The 18,178-nt window shown below is 36.9% G+C and overlaps 1 protein-coding gene across 2 annotated transcripts in view; it reads right to left on the bottom strand.

The window, feature by feature from the left end:
• FBXL4 (F-box and leucine rich repeat protein 4) overlaps positions 1–18,178 on the bottom strand; it is a 73,275-nt gene that overhangs the window by 31,627 nt on the left and 23,470 nt on the right. For both annotated transcript variants that reach the window (XM_061131980.1, XM_061131981.1), the window contains exons 4-5: positions 11,832–12,177; positions 4,087–4,331 (exon numbers count right to left, since the gene is read on the bottom strand). In XM_061131980.1, coding sequence (XP_060987963.1) covers positions 4,087–4,331; positions 11,832–12,177 — 591 coding nt within the window. The remainder of the gene's footprint in view (positions 1–4,086; positions 4,332–11,831; positions 12,178–18,178) is intronic.

Genomic DNA, 18,178 nt, shown 5'->3' with positions numbered 1-18,178 from the left:
TTATACTACCTTTATGACTCTCCCCCTTTTTCTATATTCTCTATTTTTACTGAGTAGGTAATTTAGTCAATATCCCCATAGTCAACTCTTCCTAAACTTACGAGATCTACACCACCGGCTTTTTCATAATATTTCCACAAGAAGGCAGAAATAGCAGAATCAATTAATTAGCTGAACACAACTCATTTCCTTCCTTAATATTCCTCATAAAGTTTTATTTTAACACATAATTACAGATCTTAGTCATCTGTTTATTCATCTCAATTGTAATACTAGTCACCTGAAAAGAGAACTATAGCTTGTTTATTTCCTGAAGCCTGTTCATTCCACCTTATGAATTCTCATCAAGTATTTCTTGATATTGAGGGTATTAAGAGAAAACCTAAGTTCAGACAAACAATCCCAAACTAGGTCTCCTGCTATGAGAAAAGGAGTCTCTGGAGAGGGAAAAAAATTGCCTATCCTTATAAGGTGAATTAATTTGTCCAGAGTAATACAGGTACATAAGAAGTAATTTACTAAATGGTAATTTGCACCCTAAAATAATTAACATTACGTGAATGAATGACTTAATCTGAGTTTATTCATCACAAAATAAAAGGCACCAATCCTCACAACCTGCCTGAAGTTTCAAGGTAAAGAGGAGAATTAGGTACAAATATCCATGGCTCTGAATCCTAATCTCATGTTTTGTAGCTGGCGCTCACTGAGTTTTATAAAACAGTATATTTAAGATATTTTTAATTCCAAATAGCTGGAGCATTATTTACTATATCAGATCCAAAATAAAGTTATTAAAAACAAAACTTCTTGCTTAACTGTGTATGGCACCACCCAGCAATGGTAGAACATCATGAAAAGAAACTGTTGTAAATTGTCTTTCATCTCCAGGAGTTGACCATCTAAAAGACACAACAGTGTAAGACATTGGCAGGCAACTGAATAAACAAATATATGAATACTCAAAAAGCTCTCTATTCCATAAAACTGTAGCTTTGTGTCAAAACATCAAGTCCTTAAACCTAAAAAGCATCCAGCAGTGTTTTCTGAAGGAAACAAGTAGATGCACTAGGGCTAGAAATCTCTACATAACTGAGGTGGAGCTCAAGGTGATTAGTCTGAGCAACTATCTGAAGAAAAACTATAGCAGAAAAAAATGAATCTAAGGCTTTTTGAACATCAAAATGGTATAATTAAGCCTCGGAGCACAAACAAACGGGCTGGCGAAGGAATATCCAAGACTTTAGGGAGTGCATTGTAAGAGGAAAGTGCAATTATAATAGATGTGATTTTAATGAATAGTGATATACATGAGCAGGACTCAAAGTTACAAATCACAAATCTGTAGATAGAATAGGATTTTAATAACTGATTAAAAGTTTTAAGTTCTCATTATTCCACTTTCCCTGATATTTTGAATAAAATAAATTCCTAACTTCTTTAAAGTGCAGTGAAACAGTTCCAGTTTGTGAGGATAACATTTCCAGGCAACAAAAATTAACTATATCAAACTTTTCCCAAAGACTTGCTCAAAAGGCAACTCATCATCATTGGTTTCTAGTTCAAAAATGTACTTTTTTTCCCTTTAAAGTATTATAAATAAGCCTTCTTCACAGTAATGAGCATAAATAGACCACACTTATTCATAGATTATTCATTAATAATCAAGCCATGAATATTTATTGTTTATTCTGGGAATGCTGCCTACAAGCCATAATGACTATCAATTCAGCAGTTACATCAAGGGGGCCAACAGCAATCAGTAGGCAAAGCTCCAGTATCTCCCATCCCCAAAAAGACTCTCTCTCTCCCTGTTATTTCAACTTTTTCTTTTCTTAATGGGAACAATGACTATGCTTAAAGGAATGCTATCAAGATACATGGATTTACTGGCTGAAATACTCCTGTGAAATATGGAAAACTTACATTTATGTATGTACTTTTGTAATTATTCAAACAGCTCCAAGGCAACTAAATGGGCAAATTGAAAATGGAAGAGAAATTGCTGGTGAGAAAGCAGATTGGAGCTTTAACCTTGTAAAAGGAGATCTTTATCCACTGCATGTCTAAAATTCTTAAAATAGCATTGTGAAGTTTTCTTCTAACAACTTATGTTTCTGCTCATGCACCAGAAGAAGCTACAAAAAGAGAGTTTCTAAAAACTGACTTAATATTATCTTTATATTTTACTCATTATACTATGGGTATATGCCACATTTTGCCTAGGAAGTTGGACTTGGTCATTCATTACCAATGTTTTCTTTAATGTTTTTACTCATTAGCTGCCTTCCTGTTATTTTATTTACAAAAATATGGGACTGATATGTTTAAATGTTTATCTTTATATCTGTATCTTTTTTGTAGTAGGAACTATACCACCTATCTCTTCACGTGGTCCACAATACTCACCCTAATGCCTTACACACTACACACCAACAGCAAAAACAAACACATAAGTCCCAAATAGTGGGAAACATTGAAGAAAGAGCTATGAGGGGAATTAAAATACCCCAAAGTCCTTATAATGTAAAACAATGCTTACTGATACCAATGGTTCTATCTGCTCTTGGTTAGTCTTGGTTTATGATCCATAGTGCACTCTCTGAATACCCACAGTCATCATTAGCTTCAGTTCTTCTTGGTCCCATTAGCAGTGAGGACAATTTGCTAATGAAGCGTGTTTGCAGAAAGGGAAGCAGAAAGGACTAAGCTGTGTTCCAATGGAGCCAACGATTTTCAAAATGTGGATTCTATCAAAATTCACCAAAATTACACTGCCAAAAAGAAACAACTCATTTTCTTACATATATATAATACCTACTATTATATATATATGTATATATATATCTCCCCTCTTAAGCAAATTTACATAATAAAAAAGAATTTTGTATACATAGCATGTTACAAAATCTTTAGATTCTGACCCTCAAATCCCAGAACACTTTATCTAAGAACCCCTTCCTCTGGTTCTGTTTCTGGCAGAAAAGGAAGAAACCCAGTGCGTTGATGGTTTCAACATGTGCTGTAAGCCATTACCGTTTGTGTTCATTTTTTATTTTGATGCACAAACTATTAATATTAGCATTTTGAACACAGTGGTGCTATTTCAAACATGATTTCATCTGAATCTAAGGGTATCAAATATTTATTTCTGGAACTGCATCTTTAATTTTACACTCTAAGTCAAGGGGAAACAAAGCTCAAAATACAAATTTCTAATTCATAAGCCACTGTGTAGGAATGCATCCACTGGGGATGTGTGTGGGGAAAGCTATAGTTCATTCTAACTTCTAAAAACACGACAGGCGATTATTCGTTAATCAAAAATAACAAGTAATTTCCCTGAAGTGTCTATTTCTTCATTATTTAACTTAATGAAACGGATTATACTGTAACTTACAATGAGAATAACCGTCATCAAGGTTAAGAGAAAAACACCTGTTTGTATCACAAGAAAAAATGACTATGGCGTTACTAAATGAATATGCACGCGTGCAAGCTTTCAAATGTCTAACAGGTGACATTTAATAGTAAGGAAACTAAATGCTTAAATAGAAAGGAGCAGAAACACCTGGGCAGGTCTGCAAGTGTGGTCGCCTATTTAACATGCAATTGCATTTTCAACATAATTAGTTTAAATGAGCTTCTAAATTTGGGTGATGTATTGCACATGTAATTAAGATTTAATTAAAAATGTTCTATAATAAATTGTTTTCCATTTCTGACAAATCACATTAGAGAGGTAGATTTTGATTTGGAAATAGTTCTTAAAATGTGTTAATCATCTGTGCTGAAAATATGAGAAAGAAAAAAAAAAGAGCTCTGTTGAAAGTTACTTGGGATTTTGAAAAATTTGAGGTAAAGAACATAATTTCCCCTCCATCTTATGAAGCTGAGCTGTAAGAGGATGGCGAAACGAACTCATCCACTGTTGTAAGCAGAAGCATTCTGAACAAGATACACAAATGTATTTCTCTTGATTTCTATAAAGTACATGGTATACAATTTCAAACTTTTATTATGTTAACTACTATCTAGTAAGTACGGCCTGCTGGTGAAATAACCTCAACGAGGTTTGGCACTAACCTGCTAAATCCCGCAACAGAGATGAATCCCCTATTGCCGGTCCAAGATAAATTAAGCCACTGCACAAGCGTGCAGCGAGCCTGCAGAAATTCCAGAGAGGTGTCATTTAGCTTCGCCCAGTACGGCTGCAGATTGAGGTGGAGGTACTGCAGAGGATCACAGCAGTGCTGGTTCAGTAGTTTGCAAGTCTGTGCTAATCTGCACAGGTCTGGGAGCGTAAGATGATTCAGAATCAGCTGAATGAGCTACATAAAACAGAGAAACCAAGATCACCCAGACTGAAAACACAGTATCCCTTTACGAAGCATATGATGTGATCTAATAAAGGACAACAGTATCCTACATTTTATAACAGTATTTTCACATACTAAATAAATCAATATTCAACAGAATTATCCACATCAGTAGTACCCATACATACATAAGGCTATATATACTACATTTCAAGAGTGTGCACTGTATACTCAATTCATGTTAGTTACCCTTTTTTTTTACAGTGCAAAAAGTATATATTGGTAATCTATTGAATAACACAATTTTTCACAGACTTAACCTTTACTGAACATCGATTACACATCTATCACTGGTGACAGAAGAGCTCCCTCTTTCAGGGTTTTCAGAGTTCAGCGGCATGTTGCTAAGGACAACGACGGTTTTAATAACTTTGCTAGGAGCATAGACTGCCACCAGAGTCTGACATAGGACACAGGCTTAACCACAGTAAAAGCAGACTGGGACCACAAAGGCTCCACTTTAAAGAGTGAGAGGCAAAACTGCGGAGAGCAAAGACTAGGTGCTGGTAAGGATTAGGTCACAGAGAGCCTCACAGAGGAGCCTGGATTTACACAAAAAGCAATGATGAGTCTCCAAGGGATTTGAGCTGCAGAGTGACAAGAGTCAGATTTGTGTTTTAGAAAGATCATTGCAAGGGGCACTCCTGGAGGCAGGAAGGGAAACCAGCCAGGGGGCAACTGCAGAATTCCAGGGAAGAGGAATCAGGAGCCTACTTAAGGCAACTGGCAATGATGATGGGGTCGCTAACAGATACCAAAAAATGTATTAAGGAGGAGGAAACAAAAAGATGTTTAATTCTAATAGTTTCTTTGAACTGTTAGTAGTTCAAGATTTGTTTTTTCTTAATGGTGAACAGTTGGGGGCTTCTAAACTAATTTTCAAAGAATCATAGCTAAGTAGCCTATTCTGAACCAAGAAACACAAAGGAAAAAAAAACAAATATTTGCTAAATGGTAGAAAAAGAAACCTCTAGATGAGAGAGTATGACTTTTCCACTTAATGCAGTGCATTTATCTAGCTATACTTTTTGATTTGCGATTATGCCCTTTAACCTAAATGCTCTTCATCAATTTATTTAACTATGTAAGCCCAGTATTATTTTCAAGTCAGAATAACCCTGTTTGAGGCCAAAGTACAACAAAGAGTGACAACAATACATTTAAAATAAGCCTAAAGAGTACATTTAAAAATGCACATTGGTAATACACATATTAAGTATAAGAAGGCTTGGGGTGTTTTTGCTATTTATTTTTAACATGTGAACTTGACTTTTGAAAATAACATCAAGGGGTGTGGGTGTTTGTGTTATAAAAACAGGGAAATTAAAAATTAGTCTAAACTCTCACCATTCAGATGACATGCAAACTGTCGACAAGCAAAATATTAAACAAATAACAAGAGAAAATTCAGGTAAAATATCATAAAATCCAAACACTGAAGGCAGGTAGAAAATGATAAGTTTTTCCCTCTCGACCCTCAAATCTAATAATCCCTCAACCCCTTGGTAAACACTGCTAACAGTTTTTCTGATCTTTTCTAGATAAATATGTATGAAATTCTATTCCTGGATTTGTACCAAAAGAATGATACTTTATACACTGTTCTTCACCTTGCTTTTCTCACTGAATGATGTATCTTGTAGAAATTTCTACACTTGCACACACAAATCTACCCCATGCCACTTTGTAGATGTGACACCCTAATCCAACTAATTTCTCATTGATGTATTTCCTGGTTTGTTCCCTACTGTAAATAACACTGCTATATCACTGTGTGTATGTATGCATATGTTGGTAAATTTTGCAAATATATCATACGGTAAATTTCATGCATTTAAAAGTTTTGCTATAAACACAAAATTGCCCTTCAGAATGTTTGCATCAATTTACACAGTGTATAAAAGTACCCATTCACGCATAACCTATCCAAACTAGTATCAATACTTTTAATTTTGCCATCCTGAAAGGAAGGAAAAGGAAAAAAATTTAAAAAAAAAAAAAAAAACAGCAACAAAAAATAGTAGGGCATTGTCATCTTGGGGTTTTGTTTGTTTTGCTTTTAATTACAGAAGTGTAACCCTTGTCAAGGGAGTTCCCAAAGTTTCCTTCTTTCTTGTTGGTCTCTATTCTATTCCATTTATTTCTCCCATAACAATAGCCCACTGGGTCAAATAAATAAGTTCTGTTCTGTCTTTTTAAAAGTTTACATGTGGCATGAAAAGATGCTCCTCATCACTCATTACCAGAGAAATGCAAATCAAAACCACGATGAGGTACCCAGTTTATGGGTGGAAATGTACTGGATTATTTGGTTGCAAATGAGAATCTACCTTCATTGTTGACCCACAAATATCGGTACTATGGCTTCGTAGTATGTTTTATTTTCTGGTGGGACTAGGGCTCCTTCTGTCACTCTTCTTTTCCAAAATTTTCCTGAGTATTTTCATAGGCTTTAGGTGAACTTTTATATTAAAAAATAAACAAATTATGTTTGCATTTTACCTGGAATTTCATTGAACACATAGATTTTGTTAAGGAAAACTGACCTCTTTGTTGTGTCTTCCTACTCAAGAGCATGGCATAATTTATCATTTATCTTTTTTGATCCTAGAGTTCTTAAATCTATTGATTTTTTATCTATTAATTTTGTAACCTGCCAACTTACTTATTGTTTTGAATAGTTTTTGGTCTATTCTCCTGAGTGTTCTAATACATAATCATATTGTCTGCAAATGACAATAATTTTACATCTTTCTTTTCAAAAATCACACCTCTTATTTCTTTCTCCCATCTTCCAGCACTGGATAGTATATCCTGAACAATGTTAAGTAAAATTGTTGTCTTGTTCCTAACTCTAATTTGTATGTGAGCCAAAAATGTGAAGCACATATGCAATTTAAAATTTTTTTAGCAACTACAAGTTGTTAGAAGTTAAAAGACTCTAGTTAATAATATAGTACTGTATACTCGAAAGTTGCTTAGAGTAGATCTTAAGAATTCTCACCACAAACACTCACACAAAAGAGTTAAAAATGGGAGGTGATGTATGTGTCAGTTACCTTGATCTTGGTAATCACTATACAATGTATATCAAGTCATGTTGTACACTTTAAGTACAAATAATTATATTTGTCAATTATTCCTCAATGAAATTAAAAAATAAATTCAAAAACAGGTGATATTAATTTTAATGTATTTTATTTGATGAGGGATATTAAAATGATCATCTCAACATGTGCTCAACATAAAAATTATTACTGAGAAACTAGGTCTTTTTTTGTCATATTAAGTCTTTGAAGTATTATGTGTATATTTTCAGCGTATCTCACTTCAAATTAGCCATAAAGTACTCAATAGTATATATGGCTAGTGACTACCATACTGAACATTTCTAGTGTTTGATGATTAAATATGATGTTAGCTCTTGGTTACTAACACGTGGTAGTAGACAATTCATGGCTAGCTTAATAAGATATTTACTTTTAAAGTGACATTGATAAAAATTTGGATTTCTATCCAGTTGCCATTTGTCAACTGATTTTGCACATCTACTGAGATGACCATAGAATTTTTCTCCTTTGACTATGTTATCATTTTATAGTACTGTATATTATCATATATATTATCTAATACTTCAGTTCAGTTCAGTCGCTCAGTCATGTCCGACTCTTTGCAACCCCATGAATTGCAACACGCCGGCCTCCCTGTCCATCACCAACTCCCGGAGTTTACTCAAACTCATGCCCATCGAGTCGGTGATGCCATCCAACCATCTCATCCTCTGTCGTCCCCTTCTCCTCCCGCCCTCAATCTTTCCCAGCATCAGGGTCTTTTCCAATGACTCAGCTCTTTGCATCATGTGGCCAAAGTACTGGAGTTTCAGCTTCAGCATCAGTCCTTCCAATGAACACCCAGGACTGATCTCCTTCAGGATGGACTGGTTGGATCTCCTTGCAGTCAAAGGGACTCTCAAGAGTCTTCTCCAACACCATAGTTCAAAAGCATCAACTTTCCAGCACTCAGCTTTCTTCACAGTCCAACTCTCACATCATACATGACCACTGGAAAAACCATAGCCTTGACCAGACGGACCTTTGTTGGCAAAGTAATGTCTCTGCTTTATAATGTGCTGTCTAGGTTGGTCATAACTTTCCTTCCAAGGAGTAAGTGTCTTCTAATTTCATGGCTGCAATCACCATCTGCAGTGATTTTGGAGCCCAAAAAATTAAAGTCTGACACTGTTTCCACTGTCTCCCCATCTATTTCCCATGAAATGATGGGACCAGATGCCATGATCTCAGTTTTCTGAATGTTAAGCTTTAAGCCAACTTTTTCAATCTCCTCTTTCACTTTCATCAAGAGGCTTTTTAGTTCATCTTCACTTTCTGCCATACCTAATACTTAAATACCCTTAATTCCAGAAATACATCCTGAATGATTTTTTTATTTTTAAGTGATTCTATTCACTACATTTTGATGCAGAAGGAAAATTAGTCTATACATTTATTTTTATGTGCTATAGTGTTATATCAGCTTCATTAAGAAGTTAAAAACTTTTCTTTTTCTTTATTCTATGAAAGAGTTTAAATAACACAGAATGTGATCACTTCTTAAATGTCTGAAGGAACCTGTGATCCATCCAGGCTTGGCAACAGTAGGACCTTAAATAATTGTTGTTTTAACTACAATATTAAAAGCTATTTCAGTTAAATTTTAAAGTAGTTAGTACAAAGAAGCATTAAAAGTTAAATATATCCCTGTACCAGAGGATAAATAATTTATTTTTTCCAGATGATTTGTAATTTAAATAACTCCCAGCAATTGCTGGCATCATTCCAAACAAAAGTCACCAATATTAAAAGATGTATACTGTGTGAAAACATTTCCTGATCCTTAATATTCTCCAGGCAACAATACTGGAGTGAGTAGCCATTGCCTTCTCTAAGGGATCTTACCAACCCAGGGATTAAACCTGGGACTCCCACATTGCAGGTAGATTCTTTACCATCTGAGACACCAGGGAAGCCCCCTAATGTTATATTTTAAGCAAATATCAAAATAGAAAAAGAATAATGAAATTATTGAGACCATGACAGTGGCAAGTGAAAAAGCACTTTGGATTCTGATTCAGTGAAAAATAACAAGCTTTAGGCCCACAATACCTGTTAATCATTACTCATCTAGTAGCTAGTGTCTGTCAAACATATGGGGGTATCCTAGCCTAAGAGACTTTCCAGGTGACTCAGTGGTAAAGAATCCATCTGCCAATGCAGGAGACATGGGTTCAATCCTTGGGTCAGGAGGATCTCCTGGAGAAGGAAATGGAAACCCACTCCAGTATTCTTGCCTAGGAATCCCATGGACAGAGAAGCCTGGCGGGCTATAGTCCACGGGGTCACAAAAGAGTCAGACACGACTTAGCGACTAACAAAAACATCCTAGCCTAAAGTACCATTTGACACCATGCAATGCAGGAAAGGACTCTCAAAATGATCTGCCCTCAAAATTCATTCTACTCATAATACAATTATTTTCAACTATGGAAAGATGATATCACTTGGCATATTTATTTAAATGTGGGGTTTTTTTTTTCCCTTAAAGTAACTTGAAGTACCTATAATTTGGGTAACTTTAAAAAACAGTTTCTCCTTTTACTCACTGTGAAATCACTTGGTGTTTTGGAGCATTAACTCTCTATACATTGCACTGCTTTCATCATGGCTATTTAATGTCCTTCAAGACTACTGATTCTATCTCCCAGCTCTTCCACTGTTGTATTGACTAAACCCCCTGCATGTACTAGAAGCTTTAACTCTCTACAGTCTCCTTCCCTACAGCATAAAAACCTACTGAAATCTCTCCCAACCTGTTACAAACAGCAACCTGCCTACTCTATTGCATCTTCTGCCACCCATCTTTTCTCCTTTTAAATGATAAATTAGAGCATATAATATCTATAAAAATGTCATACTCTCCCTCATTTTGATATGCCCTTCTCTGAATGTGACAGGAAGGACTAGAGTGTTAGTCAGGATGCCAAGTGTTATTCATTATTGGTGAGCAGTCTTACTCATGTTATAGCCCATAATTAGAGTATATTAACAGAAGGTTTTTTTCTGCTTCTGCTCAGACAGCAAATAGTTTTTGTCTCTGCTTCTTCCCCGCTCCTCAATGCCTTGACCAGATATGGTAAAGTTTTCCCCATCTCTCACCTGTGGTCATAGTTCCATTGAACTGATAATGGTAAAGGATTAGCAAAGCTCTCCCGATGAGCAAAAGCAGGGGCAGCTGTCCCTGAGCTCTCTGCAGTAGTGTGGCTGACCACACCCATTTCATGTTCCCTATACCTCTTTAGCTTCCTATCGCCGCTTTTAAGACACTCTCATCTTTGTTCCAAGTGCCTTTTCTGACTTGTCTGCCTGTATTTGACTCTTAGATGTTACTAATTCTAGAATTCTGTTCTTGACCCTTTATTCATACCCTCAGAGTATGAACATCCTCAGGGATTTCATCCACATGATAGCCCTCTCCATAGTAGTTTGAGTTTAGAATATTTTCTTTAAAAGATCTGATTCTATTATTAATATTTTAAACCACACACAGCTATTCTCAGCAGGGGACAGAAATGCTTGGCCCCACCCCCATTCCAGGAGATGTGCTAATGGCATTGAATGCCTGGGAGCCAGGAGTGCTAAATATACCCTAGAAACAATCCTGTGGAGACACATGGAAAACAAGACTTTAGAGAAAGCCTCCCTGTACCTGCCTAGCCCAAAAATTATAGCTAGTTAGAAGAATACAGAATAGAATTAGTAGAGAAGAGTAAGTCACACTTGGAGAAACTGTGCACTATTAACCAGAATAAGGATTCCTCTCACAACCGTATTAACACTATTTTCACAACAAATCATCTTTAAAATAACTGGTATCACGTTAAACACATATTGTCCATGCTTACGCTGTGTAACTCTGAATTAAAGTGGAGTGTAATTTATTACTGCTTTATGTATTTTGGTTATTATTAATCAGTGATAAAATAACATATATCTAAGAATTTGGCAGGAGGAGAAGGGGACAACAGAGGATGAGAGGGCTGGATGGCATCACCGACTCGATGGACCTGAGTCTGAGTAAAACTCTGGGAGTTGGTGATGGACAGGGAGGCCTGGCGTACTGAGATTCATGGGGTCGCAAAGAGTCAGACACGACTGAGCGTCTGAACTGAACTGAAGAATTGGTCCAGAATCACTAAAGTCAATTCAAAACAGAAATGGTGAAGTTACTGAACACAATTTTGTCTAGTTTTTCCAAAGTCAAAACACACAATACATCAGATTATGTATACTTCGCTAATGCTCCGATTTCTCTGACATTCAGCAAAATAAGCATTTATATCTAAATATTTTTAAATGACTGCATCTCCAACATTGCTACTGAACATCTTTGGCTTACCTCATAGGGTAATTTATCAAAATATCCATTACTTGGCCCTTCCCTGAGAGCAGTACTGCTAAACGTTTTACTCAGATTGTCCATTTCACATTCATCCTTCTCCTCATAGTCATCTTCTTCCAGATCGTTCATGTCAATAAGTGAAGTCTTGAGAGAAAGCATGGGCTTGTCCTTCGTACCATGTAGTACAACTGCATCTAATTCAGTGTAGTAATCCAGAAGAGAACTATTTATTTCCAGGCGTATAAGATTTGTAGGAAAATTTATCTGCTTAATACAAGGTTTAAACTGGCGAGCTTGGGAAGCATTCACCTTCGTAGGTTTCTCTGACCAAAGAGTCTCCCATCTGCCAAAAAAAGAAATTTCTCTATAATACAGTTTAGAATGACATTTTCTGGTACTGTAAAGTTAGGGGCCCATGGCCAGTATGTTCCAGTGTGAAGCAAAACCATTAAACAAAGCAGATAGATACAATCGAACCAATAATTATTTCTAGGACATGAAAAAATTTTAAATCTAAATGCCATAGACCTTATTACTGAAAACATTTTTACTACTTAAATTATTTTTACAACTCCTTAGAAAGTCATTTTAGGCAGATTTCACAGTTAGTTAAAAACTGGAATCACTAGTCAGAGGTACATAAACAACATTCAGTTTTATAGAAAAAGTAAATTCCAAGTATGAAGGCACATGAAAGCAAGCACTCCTGGACTCCCCTGATAGTGCAGTGGATAACATTCTGCCTGCCAATGCAGGGGACACGGGTTCAGTCCCTGGTCTGGGAAGATCCCACATGCCATGAATCAACTAAGCCCATGTGCTGCAACTACCCGGCCCACACGCCTAGAGCCTGTGACCGCAGCAAGAGAAGGCAGCGCCGTGAGAAACCCGAGCACTGCAACAAAGAGAAGCCCCCACCTACCACAACTAGAGACAGCCTGTGGAGCATGAAGACCCACTGCGTCCATAAATAAATTAACTAACTTTTAAAAAAAGAAAGCAAGCACTCCTGTGTGTGTGCCCGAAACCAACTGTGGGAACTAAACTGACCACCTTGCCTCATAAAGGTCTCCTTTCCCATTTCTGTTACTGGCATTGTACAAATTCAAATTTTTCATTATCCTTGATTTTCTTTTACCCAGTCGTTAAGTTTTATCAAAGTTTTCATGAAACTGTCTCATATATGCTCTTCTGCCAAATTTCCATTATTGTCATCTTTGAGTCATCCTTATATCCTCCATACCTAGCAACTAGCTAACATGTTAACAGGTAAGTAACATTTTCTCCTATTTCTTCAAAATGAACTTCCACTATTCAGCTGGGTTAATCGTTACTTTTCCAGATAATAAATTTATTTTCACAGAAAGGTATTTGCTCATGTTGCCTCTCCACTCAATGAAATGCCTAAATTACAATCATCAGCCCATCTTTTCTTCAAGGACTAACTCATATTCCATGTCTTTACATAGATATTCTTATAAAAATTTTTTCCGAAATTATTTAAAGATTCTTCATAACATCATTAAATATATACACCCTCATATATATGGCATAAATAACCATTTTTCTAATACATCAGAGAAAATTAAAAACACAGACAAAAATACTTCAATAAATACTTCTTTTGCTGTTTTTTTTTTTTTCTTTTGCTATTTAGATTTACTTTAGCTGGCAGAATTTTTAAATAAAGATTTTATGTCAAAGTCTAAGTACACTTTTAAGTCTCCCAATAAATACTGCAAACTATTTCAAAGACGCTTAAGCCAACAGTATATAAGAGTAACCACTGCAAGCATCCTCTATTTTTATGTATATATTTGTTTATTTGGCTGTGCCAGATCTCAGTTACAGCATTCAGGATCTTTGGTTGTGGTATGTGGGATCTAATTCCCTGACCAGGGATTGAACCCAGGCGCCCTTCCTTGGGAGCCTGGAGTCTTTACCACTGGACCACCAGGGAGTTCCCAGTATTCTGTTTTAAAAAAAAAAAATCTCTAAATTCATGGTGACCCATATCTCTGTGACATAATTTACAATTCACTATTAATAACACTTAAAATGTTTTCATATGCTTATTAATCATATCAAATTCTCTTCCTCCCAGTATATCGTCAGTTCATTTCCTTGCCCCAGTGACTTATTGATACCTATGTAAAAATTGACTACAGCAAAGCATTTAGGAAGCTAAAATATACAAAAGAGTGTGAAACTCAGAGCCAAGACTACAGAAGTCATTGACATACAAGTACCATAATGGTCTTTAGGCCAAGATGGGAGCAAAATAGGCATAGAGCACCAATTGCAGGAGAAGGTAATTTCTACCTTTAGGAATAAAAGCATAAGGCAGAAACTCAACGGGGATTCCAGTAAACATACCACTGACAATAACAGTAGGAACTTTTACAGTTAACAGAACCCTTATAATCACCCCATATTTGTGAGATTTGCTACTTCTCTCCTGAACACTAGGAATAAAACCCATCAAACATATAAAGAGACTCTGAGTATTTGCATTTAGACAACCTGAAAGCAGGAATAGAGACTGGCCCCGCTGTATGATCAGCCTTGGGAGGCAGGGGAAGAGTTCAAGGAACACAGCAGGTTGTGGCAGATTCAAGGAGGAAAGGAAAGCAGGATGAGCAGTCTCACTTTCTGTGACAAGGCAGAAGAGCAAATTTGAAATGCCAGCCCAGACTAAGAAGTGTTCCTAAAGTCTAAATGCAAAAATCTTGAGGGTTTCTAACAATGGTATTGATCTGAACACTCTACTGAAGATCCAGGCAGTTCAACAGAGCTAGCCACACAGGAAGAGAAGTATGAAACATTTAAAACCATGTTCGTAGGGAAATGCATTCCTAACTTTGGACAGATTGTGTCCAAGAATCCTGGGGTACATGGCAGAAGGTAGGAGAAAACTCAGACTTTGGTTTTGCTCTTCTTTTTGTTGCTGCTGGAAAATGACATGAAGTGATGTTGGAGGTTTTTCTCGTGTCCAAGAAGCAAGGACCACTCAAGGCCCTGTGAAATAACTGCCCGTGCTGGTTCATAGCACATGTGGACAAAACCAGCCTGTTTTATTGTTTAGCTTCAATGAGAAGTTTTTATGAAGCTTAACAGAGACACTGAAAATGTAACACAAAAATCACCTCTGCCAGGTCCTTCGCAATAAATAAAGACACAGACAAAACATGTTCTTTATGCAGAGCTGGACCTGTATTATAATGCAAATTACATTATAAAATTACAAATATAAGCTTGAAAACAAGCATTGATTAGAGCAGAAATATTCTATTGAAATAATGTACTAATCTACTAAAGTCTCCCCCCTCTCTCTCTACTTTGCAAAATGGACAAGGTTAAGATGATGCTTTAAAACGACTTCCTTAACATTTCTACCATGTTTAAATATATAAGAGTTAATGCTATTTTAGTATCACTTTTGCTTCTGACTTTAGATAGCATAAATATAGTTATACATAAATCACATTTAAATATGATAGCATTCTTAACGTAGAATAATATCATCAGTTTTTAGAAATATTTTTAAATGTCTAAACATAAAAAAATTCAGGTATCATTATTTATATTTTATTTTGATTTTTCTTGATAACCTAAAAAGTAACTAAGAAAAGTGCTAAAAAGATGAAAAAATTATTTTATAGGTCTGTGGCCATTTAAATTAACATTAACTATGAGACCAATACAATTGATTTAGGGGTATCTGCACTAAAGTGAATTTTTGTTTAAAATTCTAACAGAACTATATTATTTTAAAGTTAGATATCTACCCAACAAGAGAATATATCAATATCTTTTTAAAATTATCATGCAGTTGATTTATAACGTTAGTTTCAGGTATACAACACAATGATTCAATATTTTCATAGGTTATAAAATGTTACTATATTACAAAATAATGACTATTCTAAAATATTGGTTGTATTTCCTATGTCAAAATCTTTCTGTTTAGAAAACTAAAGCCTGACCTTTAAAAACTAGTGAGTGAAAGCAAGCAAGCAAATACAAATAAATGCACATGTGCATGCCTGTGTACACATAATACACACAAACATACACACTTACACATAATTTTCCATGAGACTGCCCTGACTCTCTTAATCCTCTAGACCCAGAGCTGCGCCGATGAGATTAAACTGCCCTAAGTCATGGCTACTGTAGTCTGCACATTTATATGCTAACTTTATCTGTGCATACAGTATATTTCTCTACTGGACAAATCTGACAAACAATTATTTTAAATCTACAGTTGCATGTACAGAACTTAAGTGTGGAATCCGCATCAGACTGTGCTTTTTCTACACTTGAAGCACTTAATCCCGGGGTGGTATCAGCATTCTCTTCACCAGTCCACTTCTTTTTCCTCCTCTCTCCTTCTCTCTCTGACTATGTATCCAGGGCGTGGACACCAGACACTCTGTCTCTGTAACTGCTGACCTGATGTCACCACTGAGAAAGTCGCTCTAGGGCTCCCAGGAAGCAGCAGGTGGACAAGAGAGGAAGAGAGATGTTTATCAACAGAAACTGGAGAAAGCAAGTTTCCTAACATATTCAGGTTGCAAGCCAGGCACACGGATGCAAATTACTTCGCTGTAACCAAAATTTTTCCTGGTTACTAAGCATACCTAGTAGCCAGCACAAAGAAAGATCTCTTGCCAACATGGTTCCATTTCACCAGCTAAAAGTGAAGGGAGAGAATCGTAAAACAAGAATAAAATTAAAGTATTCTAAGAGGTATACTGAACTCACTCTGTGTTTCTCAGCCTGCCACTAATAGGCACTAACAAACTGGCATCTGCTTTAAAAAGAACCAGTAAAGGGTCTGATTATTTCTGACTTAAATGACAAAATCATGCCTCACAAAGTCAAGGGGACCAGATCATGACCAATTCGTGAAATCACTGCTTAAGCAACTTCCTTTGGCAGCAAATCCTGAGACAGCCATTTTCTTTCTCCCTGCTTACTTAACGTCTATATTATACAGTGAAAATGCTTTCAACACTTAAGAGTACCACTAAATTTTAACCCCAAATAGCTTTATTCCAATCAGTTTATTTAATATGACCTCAATGTCTCTTTTCTTTCCCCTGTCTCTCTCTCTTCCAGTGTGTAACCCTGCACTTGCCTTTTTTCTGACTCTTACAGAAGCATCTATTAAGATCTTATCCTCAGGACCAGGACACGCTATACGATTTTCTTTTCTCTTAGTATTAACACTAGGCATGAAGTCAGAAGACTCTGAGATCTTACAGGACTACTTGTAACTTTCCCACTTCACTCACCAAACATAAGAAATGCAATCAGACAAAATGGGGAAAGATTGCTTTTCCATTTGCTGGGACGCATTCAATTCCCATTAACAAATTCTTGAACTACTCCAACACACCCTCTCACTTGCTAAGCCTTAAGGTGGAAATAAGGGCTTCCCAGGTGGCTCAAGGGTAAAGAACCTGCCTGCAATGCAGGAGACTCAGGTTTGATCCCTGGGTCACGAAGATCCCCTGGAGAAGGAAATGGCAACCTGCTCCAGTAATCCTGCCAGGAAAATCCCATGGACAGAGGAGCCTAGTGGGCTACAGTCCACGGGGTCACAAAGAGTCAGAGTCAGCCACGACTGAGAGGCTGAGCAGACACATACACGCACACATACACATGTAAAGTTGCCAACTGCTCTTTATTTGCGATTCTGAGCGTGCTAATTTCTCAGTATAAACTGGGGCTTCTTTTATGAAATGATAGTGATGAAAATGACATTGGTAGCAAAGTAAATAATCTGCTACCTCTGTACCAGTTCTCTTTTATTATCAATACATTATGTCTACCAGTGTATTAGAGCTGACTTTCTCTACCCATGCTCAGCTTATCTCCTGGTAGGTCTGTGCTCATACCCCAGATCTGCAGCCTTGCTCCTTAGGGCTCCCAATTGCAGCCTTCTACAGAGAACTACATGGGCTCCCAGAGCCTCTTCATCAGAGAGTGGCAGGTCTCTGGAAGACTTCCACCCACCTCCCACTCCCCTAGCTCACAGCCCAGGACAGACCAGCAGGGGTGTCCAAGTCCAGCTCCCTGGCAAGTCAGCCTCCAGGCTGCCTGGGACTTCACAGGACACTGCAGCCTTGCCTTCTTCCCTTCCTTACACCACTTTCCCTGCTCCCTCACCGGTTTCTCCAGGAGCACTTTCCTAAAAAATCCTTGGCGGGGGAACAGTCTTCTCCGGGCTGCTTCTGGGAAACTGGATCCAAGAGCGCTACGAATTCCCAGAGCTTGTGGCCCCTTGACAGCTTGTTCTCTCCACTCTGGGACTTGTCTCACTTCTTGGAACACCA

The sequence above is a fragment of the Dama dama genome, chromosome 28, assembly GCF_033118175.1.
Source record: "Dama dama isolate Ldn47 chromosome 28, ASM3311817v1, whole genome shotgun sequence".
NCBI lineage: Eukaryota > Metazoa > Chordata > Mammalia > Artiodactyla > Cervidae > Dama > Dama dama.
Note: the sequence above shows the minus strand (reverse complement) of the source record. Positions and strands in the feature narration are given on the sequence as shown.